The following is an 18,858-nucleotide window of genomic DNA, read 5'->3' as shown; positions in this document are numbered from 1 at the left end:
TTGCGGAATAATTTTAGAACTCCATTTGTGTTTAACTTTTTATTATTATAGACCCTAGCTCACGGCCTCTAAATACATTTTTTTTTTTTTTTTAAAGCACATGCAGTGGCTAATAGGGAAAACAGATCTGGCAATAAGAATAGGTTATAGATCGTTTTGACCATTTGTGACCGCTTGGCTATTTAGCTCAGGTCAGGTTATAGCCAAGACTTAATATTTTGTTTTCTCATGTATTGATATAGCCTCTGCGTGATGGGGTTGTGCAATGCAAATGGCTATAACAAGCCCACACAGTGGAATTCACAAATACAAAATGCCTAATTTAAACCCTAGTTTTTGCTCCCAAATACTGGAAAGTGTGATTCGTCGGGTTACATGATCACCACAGCAACCCATGCAGATATACAATTATGCAATTATATGGCCAATAACAGCATGGCATATTTATATAGTGGAATAGGTTTAGCCTAAATCATATTTACTTTCTATTTTGCAGCTCAGGCGGTTATTCTAGACAAGGCTCTTCTGTGTCTTAATAGTATCATTCTCATAGGTAATTTGTTTAAGACCCAAGCTTATACCATCTACTGGTATAACGTCGTTATGCAATGTCGTTCTAAAACAAGTTCTAGCCTTATTTTGAAAATGAAACCGGAAGCTGCAAAGCAACTAACGTTAGCTTCTACGCTAAAGCTGCTTGATTGACTAGCTAACTTCGCCTAGCTACGTTCGGTTCATGTCATTTGCAGATGCCACATTCCTGACACGTTTGTACGTATAAAAATTAAACGAGTAAAGGGAGATGTAACGTAATAATTGAACGTGTAAAATCTAAACGTTCATTCATAGGGTTTGTACGTGTACAGATCCAATTTAACGGTTACATTTCACGCATTGCTTTTCTTACGCGCCTAACAAGTTCGGTATGTTCAACTTTTAGCAGCTATCTGGCACCATCATGTTCTGCCCAGCGTCATCTGAGCGACACAAACGCTAATAACGCTATTCAAATGTCTGGCGACTCGTTACAACTTCAGTTTTATGCATGACATGATTATATTCGTGTGTAATCAACAAAAAGTGGTATTATTGTATTTTTTCATGTTGAGAGATCTAAATCCATCCGAGAACATCACAGCGAGATTATACTACTTTTGCTACAAAAGCTAGGGTCTCCCGTTTCATATGCGGTATTGTAAACGGAGTGGCGAGGATCACAGACAGAGGAAATTGGTCCTTTGTCTGGATACGACAAAATGTGACGTGACGCATTGCAAATGTAATTTCACATACTGCATCTCAGATTAAAGCGGAGAACGGCATGTGAAGCGGAACAACCAAGGCCTTAACGGAGAGCACAGAAATTGATGTTGCGCCATTCAGATCTCCCTGTACACAAACATGTCGGTCTGAACCGGTCTTGGACCGCTTAAATTTTACCAAAATGCTTTGCAACTCTTGGACAAAAATCAAACATGTCATTTTTTACAGTCTTTATTTTTTTTCTTCTAATTACAGACTTATGGGTTAAAAATAAAAAAGCTAAACTTTTTTTTTTTTAAACCCACTCCTGTTTCCAAAAACCAAACCCCTCCACACAAACCCACCCCCCTTAAAATAAAAGCTCCACTCTTTTTAATTACTTTAGCCCCTGTCCGAGATCAGGCCAGGGCCCTAGTACTCCCCCCACCCCTTCTCTGGTCCCATCTTTCTCACTCTCCCAACTAAAACAGCTGCTGCCATCTTGACATTAGCTCTCTCTATAAATATGTGTGGTGGTTGGTTGTGTAGTGTCTGCACAATAAGTGTGTGGGCCTAGTGTGTGTGTGTAAGACAGCTCAACGCTTGTTGTAGTAAATGCCCCCTGCGGTAGCCCTGTGATCGCCCTGACCCCCTCCCCCCCACACAGACAGGATGGGGTGAGTGTGCATAGCAGGAGCAGAGAGAGAGAGAGACCCTGCCGAGACATTGGGGGGCGCCGCGGCCACCGGAGCAGGGGTTGTCAGCCTCCACTGGTCCTGAAACCTGAAACGACAAGAAGTGGTCTAATATACAGAGAGAGGAGAGGGGGAGAAAGAAGAGAGAGGAACATGGAGAGGTGAAGGATATGGAGATGAAGTGAAGGACAAATGGGAGGAGAAGCAGCACAGAAAAGGCAGAGGGGTGCAAGGAGAAAAAAAAAGTACCAGACCCACAAAAAAAAAAGTAAAGTTGGCAGAGCTCTGGCCATGCTTTCTTGGGGTGAATGCCATGGGCTAAAAGGAGATTACATTTATTTATTTACCCACTGAAAGGCAATCGCTGTCAGAATGACCAAATGCTGGAAGATACTGAAAACAAGAGAGCATGGGATGGAACCAAAGGGAGATGGTAACAAAAGTGATGTGTTAAAGGATGGGGCAGGGTAAGTGGCAACTGGTCAGAGAACAGAGAGACAAGGGAATATGAGAACTCCAATATCACAACCTAAAAAATAAACAACATTTTTGCTATTGGAAGTTTCACATGTACGGTACATAAAAAAAAGCAAAAAAGATTGACTTATCCTCGATGTTTGCTTTTCGAATGTAAGCATTTGGGGGCTGTGTTGGCTGTGACCCTCACACCCAGACAAAGGAGACACATCTGCAGCCTGAGATAACATCTTCTCAAAAGAAATGCCACCAAATCTCCCCAAGGGCCATCATATACCTTACCAGGGTGACCGCACCAACTCCGCACACGCACGCTCACACACAATCGCACACTGCGGCCAGTTTGTCTGTCCAGGATATATTTATAGATATTTTTTTGTCTTTTTTTTGTCTTTTTTCTTCTCAGGGTTCCTTCCTTTATTGGGGGACTTTTTTCATTCTTTTTTTGTATGGGGACAAGGAGGTGATAGTAAGGGGGTTTGGGGGTATTAGTAAGGGGAATACCACGATGTTGTTCGCCCTCGGCCCCTGGAAAAGAGAGAGAAAAAGAGGGTGAGTTTCTTGGCTTAAAAAGACAGACACCAATTTTAGGTGTGAAGTGTGTGTATGTGTGCAGGTAGAACGGGGGCCTGGTGAGATCTCAATCATTCAGGTAGACTGGGGGGGTGCATAAAGATTTTAATGGCATTATGCCTTTGATAAGTGTTGAGTTACCACAATTTCATTTAAGAATAATTGACAGTACAGAAAGAAGCCGAAACCAGCTTTGTCAACAGTAAAATGTGTAATTCTCAGATTATACAGGACTATAAAAATAATAGTAGGGGTGTGGGGACAGTGAGGCACTCGCTCTCCCTCTTTCTCTCTCTCCTCTTTCTCTCTGTGAGAGCAGCTCCTGAGGTCGCTGTTGGGAGAGAACCTGAGAACAGCAGCCTCCAACCCACCTCACAAACCCTCCCAACAGAATGACAGACACACTAGAACAGTCCTTCACATGCTATAGGACAGGCCACATTCATCTCCAGCATGCAGACTAACAGACTTGACTGACCCATTCTCCTGACAACCTGGACTGGACAATCAAAAAAAAGACACAGCCAGCATCAAAATCACACATTGCTTTTCCATTCTCACACATCACCACCGTCAGACCCAGGCATCCAGTGCCCACAAACACAGGGGTTACACTAAAGCAGAAACCACTGGTTAGAATGCTGAAGTCAAAATCAGGCTGCAGGAATGAACCCTCCATTCCGGAAGTGAAGGCAGTGGGTGGGACTGCCTGGCCAAGTGTATTTGATGCACCAATGTGTAGTTAACAATCAACCACTCCTAGGTTAGCCCATCTCTGGCTAATATGTATGAGCGCAACCTGGTCTCAGAGAATTTCATATTATTCTGTACATAAATTAAAGATGCTCCATTTAGTATGATATGTTTTGTACGTATTAAATTTGTGGATGTTCATCGCCCATTTCGTATGATGTAATTCGTAACATACAGTACCAGTCGAAAGTTGACACTCATTCCAGGGTTTTTCCTTAAATTGTTTACTATTTTCTACATTGTAGAATAATAGTGAAGACATCAAAACTATGAAATAACACACATGGAATCATGTAGTAATTTAAAAAGTGTTAAACAAATCAAAATACATAGATTCTTAATAATAGCCACCCTCTGCACACTTGACATTCTCTCAACCAGCAAATGTATGATATTACGAATTCTAGCTAGTGGCTAACGTTAGCTAGGCTAGGGGTTAAGTGTAGGAGTTAGGTTAAAGGATTAAGGTCAGCTAAAACGGTTAAAGTTATAGCTAACATGCTAAGTAGTTGAAAAGTTGCTAATTAGCCAAAATTATCTGTGATGAGATTTGCACTCGCAACCTATTGGGTTGCGAGACGTTTGCGATTTATGTATTATGTAACCATATTAAAAATGTAACATATCATACTAATTTGAGTGTCCCGGTTTTACATTTACTATATTATGTGTAGTCTATGAGACCAGGCTGATGAGCCATCTATCAGAGTGCATGGAACATGAGATTCTGACTTCACCAAAATCATTTCCAATCACATGTCATCCTACTAATTGTCTTAAATAGGACTTTGCAGATAGCATATTTCAGCGGGACACTTTTTTTATTAGTGATTGTTCAATCATATCAGCAGCTCCCACAGAGGGGGGACAAATAAGGTACTACAGATGACCAACTGATACCATTAGTCTAGGGGAATGGAAAGGTTGGTCCATTGGTCAGAATCTCATTGCATGTCAGTTGGTGAGGATGCTCATTTTGATTGCTCTGCAGCCCTCAGTCTCTCAGCAATACATATTGAACAGGACATGGGCCCATAGACAGAGCTCCACCGTGAGCACTCAATGAGTCATCATGGGAACCCCCCTCTCACCTCACACTGAGAGACACAGCAGGACACACACTCCAGGGAGACACACCAGACTCCCAGTGCACAGCGCTTTGATCCACTCCAGGTTTTACATACATAGGGGGTAGGCTTTTGTATGGATTGAAAACAAATACAGATTGCAGGGATGTTGCTTTGGAAAGGTCACAGGCAAAAGACGGCTCTGGAGCAGCTGCACCAGGTGAACAAACAGGATGGATATAATCTATTTCTCTGAACACAGTGTCTCCTAACAGTGAATCATTAGAACAACATCTAGTTAACTGAGCGGAAAAGTACAGCAGGAAAACTAATACTATATAAATATACACACGCGCCAATTAATGTTTAAGCAACAACGCTAACGTGCCTACCTAGAGAACTTATAGAAGCCATCCATGGTACACTAAAGACACCCATTTGCATTTAAAACTTACATGGCATCTTAATTGTTCTTATGGTCGCGTCAACATTCTAAAATGGAATACAACCATTAGCACCAAACAAATGAAAACAAAATCAGACAAGTCACTCTTTGCCTGTCACCTTTTTAAGCATTAATGACCAGCACTGGGAGAGATGCTCACTCACTCAGTCAGTATGTATGTATACATAATGTATGTCCAAGTCGTACAAAGAGCCTGCCACGCATACATGTACAGCCTGGGAGGATCGCACTGCCGTGCACTGAGAGTTTGGCTGCCTCCTCTGAAACGGTTGTAGGTGGCGCATGCAACAAGACCGCTCCACACCGACTGACCCATTTGACTCCCTCCACCAGTCTCGCTTACCTTTCCACTCACCATAACCCCACTCTAAAAGGGAACCTCTCCTCCACTGTGCTCTGGATACACACCTTCACTGATATTGCTGGAATGTTGTTCAGCAATGCTAGCCAATGCTTCAGTCCCCTCCCACTACAGGCAGGCTTATAGACATTCAGTGCCTATAGAACACGTTTATACCCCCCTTGGATTTCTTCACATTTTATTGTGTTACAAAGTGGGATTAACATATTTTTTTAAATTATAATTTGTCAATCTACACAATATACTCTGTCAAAAAGCAAAATTCTAACCTTTAAAGATAAAAATTAAAACACTAATTTAGGACCTTGAAATGGACAACACCTTTGGCAGCGATTACAGCTGGGTACATTTGAGTCATTTAGCAGACACTTATCGAGAGTGACTTACAGGAGAAATTATGGTTGTGCCTTGCTCACGGGCACAGATTTTTCACCTAGTCGGCTTGGGGATTCAAACCAGCAACCTTTCAGTTACTTGCCCAACCCTCTTAATCACAAGGCTACCTGGGTAAGTCTCATAAGAGCTTTGCTGTATTGTGCAATATTTACCCAATATTATTTAAAAAAAAATATTCTTCAAGATCTGTCAAGGTGTTGAGGATCATGGCTGGCCATAGACTTAAGCTGATTTAAGTCTAACTCAGCTACTCAGGAAGAGTCACACTTCTTGGTTAGCAACTCCAGTGTAAATTTGGCTTTGTGTTGTCGGTTATGGTCATGCTGAAAGGTGAATTCCTCTCCCAGTGTCTGGTGTAAAACAGACAACCAGGTTTTCCTCTAGCATTTTGCCTGTGCTTACCTCCATTAGGTTTCTTTTCATCCTGAAAAACTCCCCAGTCTTTGCCAATGTCAAAATATCCATACCATGATGCAGCCACCACCATGTTTAAAAGTAAGGCATTTACTCAGTGATGTGTTGCGTTGCATTTGCAGTTAAGCCAAAAAAAAGCATTCCTTTGCTGTGTTTTTGTTGCAGTATTACTTTAGTGCCTTGTTGCATACATATGCATGTTTTGGAATATTTCACTCTCTTTTTAGGCCATTATTGTGGAGTCACTACAATGTTGTTGATTCCATCCTCAGTTTTCTCCCATCACAGCCATTGAAATCTGTAGCTCTTAAAATCACCAATGGCTTCATGGTGACAACCCTAAGCAGTTTCCTTCCTATCCTGCAGCTCAGTTTAGAAGAATGACTGCATCTGGGTGGTTTAATACAGCATTATTATTAACTTGACCATGCTTAAAGAGATTAAATGTCTGATTTGTTATTGTTACCCATCTACCAATCACTGCCTTACGAAAAGCTCACTGTTCTTTGTAGTTAAATCTGTGCATGAAATTCAATACTTGACATAAACCTTAGATTTATTGGGGACAGAGGAAGGGGTAGTCATTAAATTATCAGCCCCTATTATTTCACAGTGAGTCCATATAACTTATGTGATTTGTTAAAGGTGGTACATATGATCTTTTTAAAAAAAAATTGCATTGTAATTTCAGAAAACGTCCATAATATACTGTATCTGTAAAATTAGCGAATCACAACGCTGTGAAACACTGATATTCTCCTATTGATTTCTCCTGCCAGAGCAGCGACAGTTGTCAAAATGTGAAAACATAAAGTCGGAACAGTTATCTAGTGGAAATCGTCCAGCCATCTCCTAGTTGCAAAAATAAAATGCTAAATTTTTTCCCAGCACTGGGTACATTTCAGGTCTGCTGAGTGCAAACTTGAACGTTGTGAAAATTCTATGCAACTTCCGCTGTGCAATTACTGTGAAAACTTAAAACTGTAACTTAAAGCGGGTACAACTTAAGTGGCCAAGTAGGCTACTGGATCATAATGTAAGCCTACAAGAGTGGCCTACAATTTTTTTTAAATGACAGAAAACTGCATCCCATAACATTTTAACATGGAAATAGCTGTTTTATCATTCAGCTCCCCACAGACTGCTGCACTGAAGTAATCAGCCCGTGCAGAGAAGCACGAGATTGAACTACTCAACTTTTTAGAGTTGAACCCTTTTAACACTATCAACGTTTCGCTCTACTGTGGGAATTGTGCTTGACTCGAGGCCCCAATATTAGCCACTTTCAATCTAACATACCGAAAACAAAACAAACAATGCAAGACTTAGTATGCAAAACTATCTGTGCAAGGGATGTTCTTGTAGGTAGAGAGCATTGGCGTAGGATTCTATTGCAAGGAACTCCCAAATGGCACAGCGGTCCAAGGCACTGTAGTGCTTGAGGCGTCACTACAGACCTGGGTTCGATCCCAGGCTGTGCCACAGCCAGCTGTAACCAGAAGACCCATGAGGCGGCGCATAATTGGCTCAACGTCGTCCGGGTTAGGGGAGGGTTTGGCCGGCCGGGATTTACTTGTCCCATCGCGCTCTAGCGATTCCTTGTGGCAGGCCGGGCGCCTGAAAGCTGACTTCAGTTGCAAGCTGAATAATGTTTCTTCCGACACATTGGTGTGGCTGGCTTCCGGGTTAAGCGAGCAGTGTGTCAAGAAGCAGTGCGGCTTGGCAGGGTCGTGTTTTATGACACACGGCTCTCGACCTTCACCTCTCCCGGGTCCGTAGGGGAGTTGCAGCGACAGGACAAGACTCACTACCAATTTGATATCACAAAATATATATATAAATTCATATATGTATTCTATTGCATTGACAGGCTCGACGCAGGCCCATACTCTACACAGACCGGTGCGCCATACCCAGACCTGCAGTAGGCCTATATGCAAAGTGCCATATTTTGAGACTGGCTACTTCGCTTTTATAAGACAAAGGCAATGGGTAGCAAAGTTTGTCTGATTCTCTATAATAAATGGCATGTGAATAATAATGCATTTTATTTATTTAACTAGGCAAGTCAGTTAAGAAAATTCTTAGTTACCTTAGCCTACCCCGGGCCGATTGTGCACCGCCCTATGGGACTCCCAATCACTCCCAATCACTAGATTCGAAACAGGGACCGCTTAGACCGCTGCACCACTGGAGCCCTTGTAAAGTGGTTTCTTGCCTCAAACAACACATTTTCAGTCACCTTGTCTGAAGGACAAGTGGATAAACAGACAGGGTAATATAAAGCCCTGCATTTTTTTTCTCCACATCTCATGGAATGTGGGCCTACATCGAACACCACACATTGGCTGCTACTGTAGGCTGAAACAGCTGTCTGAAACTAGTGGTCCAAACCGCAATTTTCAGTTTTGTTTCACCAGCTTCAAAACACTAATAACTATATTTCTTGTAATTGAAAATATATTTCACAGCCATTTAAAAATGGTACAATTATTCACTACACTATTCACTGCTAGTTTACTCACACAATCTGAAATTGAGTGAACAATGTAGAATTTTAGAATCCAGGAAATGACAGAGCCATTTCCTCTAGATAACGCAGCCCAAAGTCAGAACATTTTGACAACACCTGCTGCTCTGGCGGGAGAAATCAATAGCCGAATATCACAGCCAATCACAACACTGGCGGGTAAGTAACACTATCATTCCACTATTAGCAGCAGATATTATGGACATTTTCTGAAATTACAACGCGAAAATTCCAAAAGCCGTGTGGCTTAGTTGGTTGAGCATAGCTCTTGCAAAGCCAGGGTTGTGGGTTTGATTCCCACAGGGGCCAGTACAAAAAATAAATGTATGAAAAATGTCCGCGCTCAATACTGTAACATGCTGACCACACTGCTCGTGTCGCGTGCTCTGCAAAATAAATGTACACATACATGTTACTCAATCATTGCACCCACACTGCTCATGAGCGTCTGCATGGCCAGGTGCTAAAATAGAATTATGTTCTATTTGTGGCGCTCAGCAAGTCTTTCCTCTCCCATTTCCTCATTTGTTTTTAGGAGCATATACCCACATGGGTGATTGAAAGATGAACTGAAGTCCACATTCAGTTCATCTTTGTGCTAATGCGCCGTAAAGTTGGTTGCCAACCGCCATATAAAGTCCAAAGAAGAAAAAGAAGCCTGAAGGAGGAGATGACAAAAAACTAAATTGAGTTTACCGTTTTATCTGTGGATGAATTGTCAGAGTAGAGGACCATGTGCATTTCAGGTATAATAAACAACCCAATGTTAATATCCCAGTACAAATTAGCTAGTAACAGCAAGCTAGCTAGCTAAATTGCCATAAATGTTTAATGCTTTTCGACCTGTCCCCAAATTAATATAGTTGGTTCAGAGTTCGTTTTGATATTTCAACCTGCGTGCCCTGATCGCTTCTGGTGTGGGGGGACAAAATCAACATGCGGGCGGGCGTGCGTGCGTTTTGGTCAGCATATAAGTCGCTCTTGATAAGCGCATCTGCTTAATGATTAAAAATGTAAACATTTAAAAATGTTTATTAATTAAAATCCTGTGTAGAACCTTCAAGTAAAATGTTAATTCTGAACTAATTTAGGTTTGCCTAAACAAAGGGGGTGATTAGTTCTGCAACAACTATTTCTGTAATTTAATTTTTTATTCCTTTGTAAAAGTGAAGAATTTTATTTTCACTGACATTATGGAGTATTGTGTAGATCAATGAAATATTTTTATTAAATCTATTTCAATCGCACTTTGTAACAACAAAATGTGAAAAGATTAGACTGGTGTAGACTTTCTATAGGCACTGTAGAAGGGGGGGGGGGGGGGGTGCTTCAGGCTTTACGGTGTCCTCACTGCCCACCATCTCCCTCTCTGCTCATCAACACTTCCTCCATAATCTCACTCAGCAACTCATTCTACTGCCCTTCAACTCACTCGCCCTCACTTTTCCATACTATCCCCCTCCCCCAGGTAATGGCCAGCTGTCTCTCAGTCTCAGGGTATGAGTGTCCCGGGGTGCTCACCTGAAGGCCCGTCCTCTGCCTCTGGGCGGTGTGTAGCCACTGTAGTACCGTGCGCGCGACGGGTTAAAGTTCCCTCCTCGTGAGCGGAAGCGGGCCCGAGGAAACCCGCGGTCTGTGGTGCTGATACCTGGCCTGTTTGTTCTCTTCACACCCACCTGGCAGGATCAAGACAGGGGAAACAGGAAACCACAGGTTAGACAATAGCACAGGTTCACAGAGTTCAGAAGGGCACAGGGGTCAGTCCCATTTAACACCCAGTTAATGTAGGAAATGGAACTGAAATTCAATTCATACAGCTAAATTGCTCAGAATTTAGATTTTCCCCATTTCTTTAATTTATTTGAAACGGAATTGACTGACAGTAGCTAGGTTTCCATCCAATTGGCAACAGATTTTCATACAAATATTCTAAAATCTGCATAAAAACAATATACGCAAATCAGAGACTTGTTTCCATCAAACTGACTTGCTGCAGACAAAAAAGGCTGTGCGTGATGATGTCGTGCAAAGGCACATCAAACTCCTCACCATGCACTTTCATCACCCTGGGAAGTTAACTTAATTAATCTGTAACCTAATAAACTGTAGTCATAGTGGGAGGACCACACAGCATATCACGTGACGCCCAAGTTTACTTCAAAATTATGGTTATTATATCAATATTTGGCATAAATATCTGTAGTTTCCATGACAGGCGTGACTTTTTCCCCCAACATGTACTTTACTCGCATAAAAAAGGTTGGATGGAAACCAGGTTTATGAAACAGTGTTGCGTCCTCACCTTAATCTGCCTTCCTCTGAACAGAGACTCGTCCAACGCCATGGCCGTCCTCACAGACTCCTTGTCTGAAAACTCGATATAGGCAAACCTGCAACAGCAGCAGAAATAAAAGAGCGTCATGAAGCACTAAAATCACAGGGCACAATTCACTGAAAAATCATGGACACCTCTTTTCAATAATTCCCTAATAATGAGAATAAAATGTGTGATGAGCAACAGTTTAGCTACCTGATCATCCTAACTGGTTTCTCATACACAAATACAAGCTTTAGAAAATAACCCCAGGCTATTAGAATAAGCAGTTACTTTCAATTAACTAAAAGTAACACTACTGAGACCTGAATCAAACAGAATAATATTAGCTAGTTTAATTGCATTACTTCAAGTGGTAAAGGAATGATAAAAGCTTTTATACTAGTCATGAATTGTACATCTGTGCGCGTGGCTATAAAATGGACATAGGCACTTGAGTGAGCTAGACCACCATGTCAGTAAAGAAATCCTCTGTGCTGCAGTCCGAGTCATCTCTCTATAGAAAGTTAGGACAATGTGGTTTCAGTCTTTCGAGAACGCCACTTTCTCCTCCTTAGCTGTTGCTAAGTGATAGACACTTCTGCATTGTGCGGTTTATTTCTGATAGTTTTCAAAAACCTATGAAGATGTCAAGTGAATGCAGATATGCAATTTGCTGACAACCCCCCCCCCCTCACCACACTCTGAAGGTCTAACCAAGCAAGCACCTACAGACTAGGCCTATGAGCAATGTGACAAAATAAGGGGTAGGCTGAACACAGATCTGTAACCTTACATTTGGGAATTTCAGCTTGTATCTATTCAATAATGGATTCATGCGAATCAGTGGCAAACGGATCATTTAAATATTTTTAACCTTTAGTTAAACAGGAAAATCCCATTGAGATAAAGGCCTGCATGTACAAAATCATTCAATTCAAAACATGATGATCAGACTTGTGAGCATGTAGATGATCTTGAGGCTGAAAGTCTTCTTAACTCTAGATCACACTGCTCTAGATGACTAGGACCATGTATTTACGTACCTGTGAATAAAGGTGCACTACTTCTCTAACCCGCACATAGAATGTAGGGAATTACCCTCTGGGATGCCGAGAGGGTATCGCTAGTAAAATGGTGTCTACACAATCTTTAGGGTGGAGGCTGTAAACGTCTTATTTACTCTAGATGACTGATAGAAGAACGCTGCATCGTGTACTCACAGGTCTGTAAGTGAAAGAGCACTACTGCACATGGAGGGAATGAGGGTGTAGGCATTTACCCTTTGGGATGCCCTGTGAACTTGTCACACAGGATGGTGACTCTGTTGACAGAGCCGCAACCGTGGAAGTGGGCTTCTAGCTCCTCCGCCGTGGCGCCGTAATCAACCTGTCCACAGAGAAGGAGAACAGTGAGATACCGCTGACACAGTGGCTAGTCAAATCCACATACAGAATCAACTCAGAGCCAAACCCCAAATTGAGGTTTTTGCATTCAAAGTAGTGTGAAATCGTGCATGATGTCAATTTGAAACTCTGCTACACTCATCATATGATAGAATCACCTTGAACACCTAACCAGGTGAATTCCACATTCACCCAAAATAGAAACACCATCTGAGGTTAAGGAGAGGGTTGAAGCCTTACGTTTCCAACATAGATAGATCTCGCGTCGGCTTCCATTTTCTCCTCGATGGACATGATGACGGGACCGGCTAGAGAGCAAAATTGAGACAAATTTATATACACTACACTATATACACTCAAACGTTTGGGGTCACTTAGAAATGTCCTTGTTTTCCATGAAAAGATACATGAAATGAGGTGCAAAATGAATAGGAAATAGTCAAGACAAGGTTGACAAGGTTATAAATAATGATTTTGAATTTAAATAATTGTGTCCTTCAAACTTTGCTTTCGTCAAATAATCCTCTATTTGCAGCAATTACAGCCATGCAGACCTTTGGCATTCTAGTTGTCAATTTGTTGAGGAAGAGATTTCACCACATACTTCCTGAAGCACCTCCCACAAGTTGGATTGGCTTGATGGGCACGTCTTACGTACCATACGGTCAAACTGCTCCCATAACAGCTCAATAGGGCTGAGATCCGGTGACTGTGCTGGCCACTCCATTATAGACAGAATAACAGCTGACTGCTTCTTCCCTAAATAGTTATTGCATAGTTTGGAGCTGTGCTTTGGGTCATTGTCCTGTCGTAGGAGGAAATTGTCTCCAATTAAGCGCCGTCCACAGAGTATGGCATGGCGTTGCAAAATGGAGTGATAGCCTTCCTTCTTCAAGACCCCTTTTATCCTGTACAAACCTCACACTGTACCACCAAAGCACCCCCAGACCATCACATTTGCTCCACCATGCTTGACAGATGGCGTCAAGCACTCCCCCAGCATCTTTTCAATGTCTCACGACTGTTCTTTGTGATCCGAACACCTCAAACTTAGATTTGCAAGTCCATAACACTTTTTTTCCAATTTCTCTGTCCAGTGTCTGTTTCTCCCAACTTAATCTTTTCTTTTAATTGGCCAGTCTGAGATGGCTTTTTTTTGCAACTCTGCCTAGAAGGCCAGCATCCCGGTGTCTCCTCTTCACTGTTGACGTTGAAAATGGTGTTTTGCGGGTACTATTTAATGAAGCTTCCAGTTGAGGCATCTGTTTCTCAAACTACACACTAATGTACTTGTCCTCTTGCTCAGTTGTGCACTGGGGCCTCCCACTCCTCTTTCTATTCTGGTTAGAGCCAGTTTGCACTGTTCTGTGAAGGTAGTAGTACACAGCATTGTACTAGATCTTCAGTTTCTTGGCAATTTCTCGTATGGAATAGTCTTCATTTCTCAGAACAGACTGACGAATTTCAGAAGAAAGTTCCTTGTTTCTGGCCATTTTGAGCCTGTAATCGAACCCACAAATGCTGATGCTCCAGATACTCAAAAAGGCCAGTTTTATTGCTTCTTTAAATCAGCACAACAGTTTTCAGCTGTGCTAACATAATTGCGAAAGGGTTTTCTAATGATCAATTAGCCTTTTAAAATTATAAACTTGGATTAGCTAACACAACCATGCCATTGAAACACAGGCATGATGGTTGCTGATAATGGGCCTCTAGATTTTCCTTTAAAAAATATATATATTTATTTTAAATCTGCCGTTTCCAGCTACAATAGTCATTTACAACATCTACACTGTATTTCTGATCAATGTGATGTTATTTTAATGGGCCATTTTTTGTGTGCTCTTCTTTGAAAAACAAGGACATTTCTATGTGACCCCAACCTTTTGAACAGTAGTGTATATTTGGAAGGGTTTGATATTAATTAATCTCTGTCTTGTAGCTGCTCTCGAAACTTCTGTGAAGTACAAAAATCATTCGGTCTTCTCAAACAGTAATTTTTGGGAGACATGTTCAGAGGCACCTTATCACTTTCTTCCCAAATAAACTCACCTGGTGGAGGGCTAAGATTCATCTGTTTCTCCACCTCGTTCTGTAACTCCTTCAGCTTTTCTGCTTCCTCCTCCATCTCTCGCACCCGAGCTTTGATCGCCTCCAGCTCCTGATTTTTTTTATATATAAATCAATACATCAATAGCAACACACACCACACTAGTCGGCAGGCTTGACAGACACATAATGGGAAGAAAACAAGAAACATGTACTAAAGGAATGATTTTATCGTATTCATCCATGCCGTGCAAGCGCATGACACACTTGGCAGTTCAGTAGCCTAAGATGACCCTGTTCCTGCACTGGCTGCTGAGTGGATCAGGCTCGCAGCACATGACCATCGGCCCGGGGTCTTTGTATCAGGCTTCACCATTCATTTCACAGACTGCTCGCTCAGCAAGGATCCCCACCGCCCCAGTGATGGCCAATAAGACGGTGGTGCCATACATCCTGTTGGGTGGTATCCCTTATTGGGTTCAGGCCTCCTTGACATTGCTGCATTGCAGCGCAATGGGAGTTGCTCCAAATCCATCCTTCACTACTGACACTATTTGCATTGCAGGTTAATCCATTCCAGGTCTTGGGGATGTCTTACATGGCCCCATTGATCATAACAACCAATAGACAAATTCAACAGCTTCAAGAGGAAACTACATGGCTTATTTGATTTGGTGATGACTGACTGCATTTTGTCGCATATTTAGTGTAGTCTATTCCCTCCTGAAAATATCGAAGGATGCAAGCCCAGCCCTAAAAAATACCGCACCCCCAGTCTCGTGCTTACAGAATTTCTTTCGAACACATTCTATGCTAAAGACCAGGATCACACATCCATATACAAATCAGAAACATTCTAGATAACATTTAAATGCAAGCCAACAGCTTTAATTTGAGTATTTTCAACCCGCATCTTTGCACACTACCACAGTAATATCCATAACCCACTAATTTATCAAGAGAAAATAACTACTAATAGTCAAAATTACATGTTTAAAAATGTTTGCGTTTCGCAAGTCATTCAATGCCTTTACTGAGAGAATAAACATGCGTGTCAGGTGCATGTCTGCAACATCCCAATTATTAGCTAGCCAGCCAACTACCATTAACTCGTCGGCTCCCTCCCACTAACGTTTTATCCAGCCCAAATATCCATTAATCCCAACTACAACAGAGCAAGTGCCACAATTTTCTGTTAGCATTTTAGCTATGTAACAGTTAGATAATAAGTCAAAACATTAAAGCTTTTTTACAAGTCATCACTTAAAATTCACGGAGTTGACGATCATGTTCCGTACGCGCATTAGCGCTTCCATTACAGCAGCTGTCAGCGTATGAGAAAAGAAAGGAGGCGTGTTTACCGTGAGCTCTCGCAGTGTCTGCGGATGGACTCGCAATCCGGCGGCTAATGGCGGCCTGTCCTACCCTCGCCCCTGTCTACATCTCCGTCTTGCATTTTTGCGACGAATACTTTTTCCCCACTAGGTCGACAGTACTGGCGCAGAGAAACTACCAACGCTGCTGCGCCAAAATGGCCGCCAAAATCACGCATGTCACCACACATTCTACTGAGCCTCAATGTCGGATATCAACCAAGAGATTTAAAAAAAGACACCACCGGGAATAAAAAAATATAGCTGATTGCAGCTTAAAATAACGTGCTTACACCCGCAATCTCTATCGTACAATACACATGTATTGTCTCAATTTGAGTGAGGTTTTGGGCATAAACTATGCCCTTCACTTACCGGGTCCTCGATCGCGGCCTCTCCCTCCTCTAATCCAGGTTCCTCATCGCCAACACCCGGGTCTTCAAGTTCTGGGTGCCCTGGGTCTGAGTCCAGCAGGGATTCTTCCGTCATCCCTGAGTCCATTCCGTTACCGAACTCCGCCATCTCCCAATTCCGGTTTATCCGACGCGCCTCGTGGCTTAAACCAACGTTACAGGCCCCTACTCACACAGCGGGAGTGAGTGGGGCGAAAGAAAAAAAACGGCGGAAACCGCCGCTTAGCAAAGTTAAAACGTGAAATAAAAGGCCAGCTTCGACTCTAGCCACTGTCCGAACGGGTACCAACTACAATTGCAAAGGCTACTTCAGTTGTGTGTGTGTGTGTGTGTATCGACGTTTCAGCGGAGAGCCTAACGTTACAGTTGATTTACATTAAGAAATATACATAACATAAAAGATTCTCTTCACGAGTGCTGTGTCCTCAGTTCAGAAATGGAAGTCGGGGGTGGAGTTACGTACTGCGGGCGTAACCTCGCAATCTTATTACTCAATTAAGCATTGTAGACACACCTTCTACCGTCTTTCGTTGTCGTCTATTGGATATATGGCAGCACATTTATGCATTTTTACCAATTTCGCCTTACACTTCAAACTCTGATTCGATTAGAAGTATGTCAATCACAAAGCCCATCCAATTTGTCTTTCGACCTATGACTGTATTTTCATTAATTCTCTGCTACTCCACCAGCACAGATAGAACAATGAGACAGATATTTCACCGGATGTATAAATGTGAAGCATCCGCTTGGCATTTCCACAAACTACCAAATCTGGTATTGAGAAAAAGCCCAGTGCCCGGCAACGAGAAAGATGGAACATTCTACAAAATTTCTCATCGATTAAACGTTTGATCTCATTACAGTTTTCTGTTCCCAAAACTAGAATATGTTATGAACATAGTGGACTAAGTCTTGTACACTTTACCCTTTGCCAATATATTTTTTTAAATCACGTTAATTAGAAGGAGTGCAAAGGCGAATTGAGTTATTGCACACGCGCACTTCACACAGAGTAGGTGTAAAAAATAAACGGAAATAAATCGACGCATGCTAGAACGTGCCAATAGTCTCTCGTTTGCTCGTGCTTGGCTCTTCCCACCTCCTTGCTTGTTCTGCCCACTGTGACTAATTATTTCCCATTGGAAACGACAGGCTGTGGTCTGTCTTGGTTAAATTATATAAATATTTGCTGCTAGCGTGACACCTTCGAGTCAGGTAAATCCACCTCAATCAATGACCTATCTTTGGCAGCAAGGCACACTTTCAATATTAAAATAATAAAAATGATAACAATTCTCAGAAATGGTGGGGATTGATGTTACTGCAAGAAAAGTCTCGTGAGAGAAAGTGTTGTGAATAAAGCACATAGCTAAATGTTTACCATGTAATTTATACAGTTTGTTTTTATTAAACTACCAGATCAGGTTGGGTTACAGATTAGGTTGTAATCTAGAAAATAAATTGCTGGATGTGTAATAACTGTAAATATCTAACTGTAGACGACCAATGTGTATTGAGAGCTTCTCACAGATGCAGTAGAACTATCATCAGCTTATGCTACTGCGTCCATGTGTCCAGGCCCCATAGGCCTATCCAAATGAGCTTTCACAAAGGCCCTATAGGTATCTCACCTCTGCCAGCAGTGATGTACACATAAGTACTGTAATTGGGTGCTATCTTACTATCCTGCGGTCCAGAGATGAGAGCTCTACCATCCACACCAACAGCCCAGGGGCCTCATTTATCAATCATGCGTAGGCACAAATCTGTGCGTAAACCATGCGTGGGATAATTTCCAAGCAAAATGTGAGATTGATCAATATGAACGTTTGCTTGTGTGTGCATAAATTTACGCACAGTCATGACCATGTGTATGCACAGTGCCAAGTGGTGAAACTGCTTGTCAAACGTAGAATGGGGAAAAGGTGTTGAAAATGTGTGAAATTGTGAGAGTAGGCCTAATAATTTAATAATTTTTCGATTTGTGAATTCATGCAACATACTGTATCTTAACAGGCTATGTATAATTTGACACCCATCAGTACATTTGTTAAGATAATAATCCATATAAAGTCAAGTATTTTGTTCAATTAGAGAAGGTATTCCCAAACTGGGATTCGTGTAACACAGGGGTACGAGCAATGCCGTCGGGGGTACGCCAAATAAAAATGTGATTCAGATGTTTTAAATAAAAAAGAAAACTTTTTGGGGGTTTTGTTTTTTCACATTTTCAAACTGTCTATTTATATTTTCCAACAGGGCTATACATTTGGGTGAGTTTTTTTTCTCGCCTGAATAGCCTCATTTCACTGCCAAAAATAAAATT

General features: G+C 41.9%; 1 protein-coding gene across 3 annotated transcripts; it reads right to left on the bottom strand.

The window, feature by feature from the left end:
• Positions 1 to 1,478: 1,478 nt before the first annotated feature.
• Positions 1,479 to 16,999, bottom strand: LOC129859240 (polyadenylate-binding protein 2-B-like). Of its 3 annotated transcripts, none has more exons than XM_055928750.1 (7): positions 16,492 to 16,999; positions 14,747 to 14,855; positions 12,935 to 13,002; positions 12,571 to 12,677; positions 11,277 to 11,364; positions 10,496 to 10,650; positions 1,479 to 2,025 (listed from the first exon to the last, which is right to left on the bottom strand). In XM_055928750.1, the coding sequence occupies exons 1-7, from the start codon at positions 16,636 to 16,638 to the stop codon at positions 1,839 to 1,841; spliced, it is 861 nt and encodes a 286-aa protein (XP_055784725.1). In that variant the 5' UTR covers positions 16,639 to 16,999; the 3' UTR covers positions 1,479 to 1,838. The 3 variants fall into 3 exon arrangements, with proteins under 3 accessions (XP_055784725.1, XP_055784727.1, XP_055784726.1); XM_055928752.1 differs by lacking the exon at positions 16,492 to 16,999 and adding an exon at positions 16,105 to 16,455; XM_055928751.1 differs by lacking the exon at positions 1,479 to 2,025 and adding an exon at positions 2,506 to 2,942 and having other exon boundaries at positions 16,492 to 16,996.
• Positions 17,000 to 18,858: the final 1,859 nt, after the last annotated feature.

Source organism: Salvelinus fontinalis, chromosome 7, assembly GCF_029448725.1.
Source record: "Salvelinus fontinalis isolate EN_2023a chromosome 7, ASM2944872v1, whole genome shotgun sequence".
Taxonomy (NCBI): domain Eukaryota; kingdom Metazoa; phylum Chordata; class Actinopteri; order Salmoniformes; family Salmonidae; genus Salvelinus; species Salvelinus fontinalis.
The sequence above is the reverse complement of the archived record's forward strand: the minus strand, read 5'-3'. Positions and strand labels throughout refer to the sequence as shown.

What these genes read in the sequence shown, in the direction of transcription:
- LOC129859240 (XM_055928750.1), bottom strand. Translation starts at nt 16,638, where the DNA reads ATGGCGGAGTTCGGTAACGGAATGGACTCAGGGATGACGGAAGAATCC. An exon ending in AGGCCGCGATCGAGGACCCG is followed by an intron (nt 14,856 to 16,491) that starts GTAAGTGAAGGG and finishes AAAAAAAATCAG; the next exon opens with GAGCTGGAGGCGATCAAAGC. An exon ending in GAATCTTAGCCCTCCACCAG is followed by an intron (nt 13,003 to 14,746) that starts GTGAGTTTATTT and finishes TTTGCTCTCTAG; the next exon opens with CCGGTCCCGTCATCATGTCC.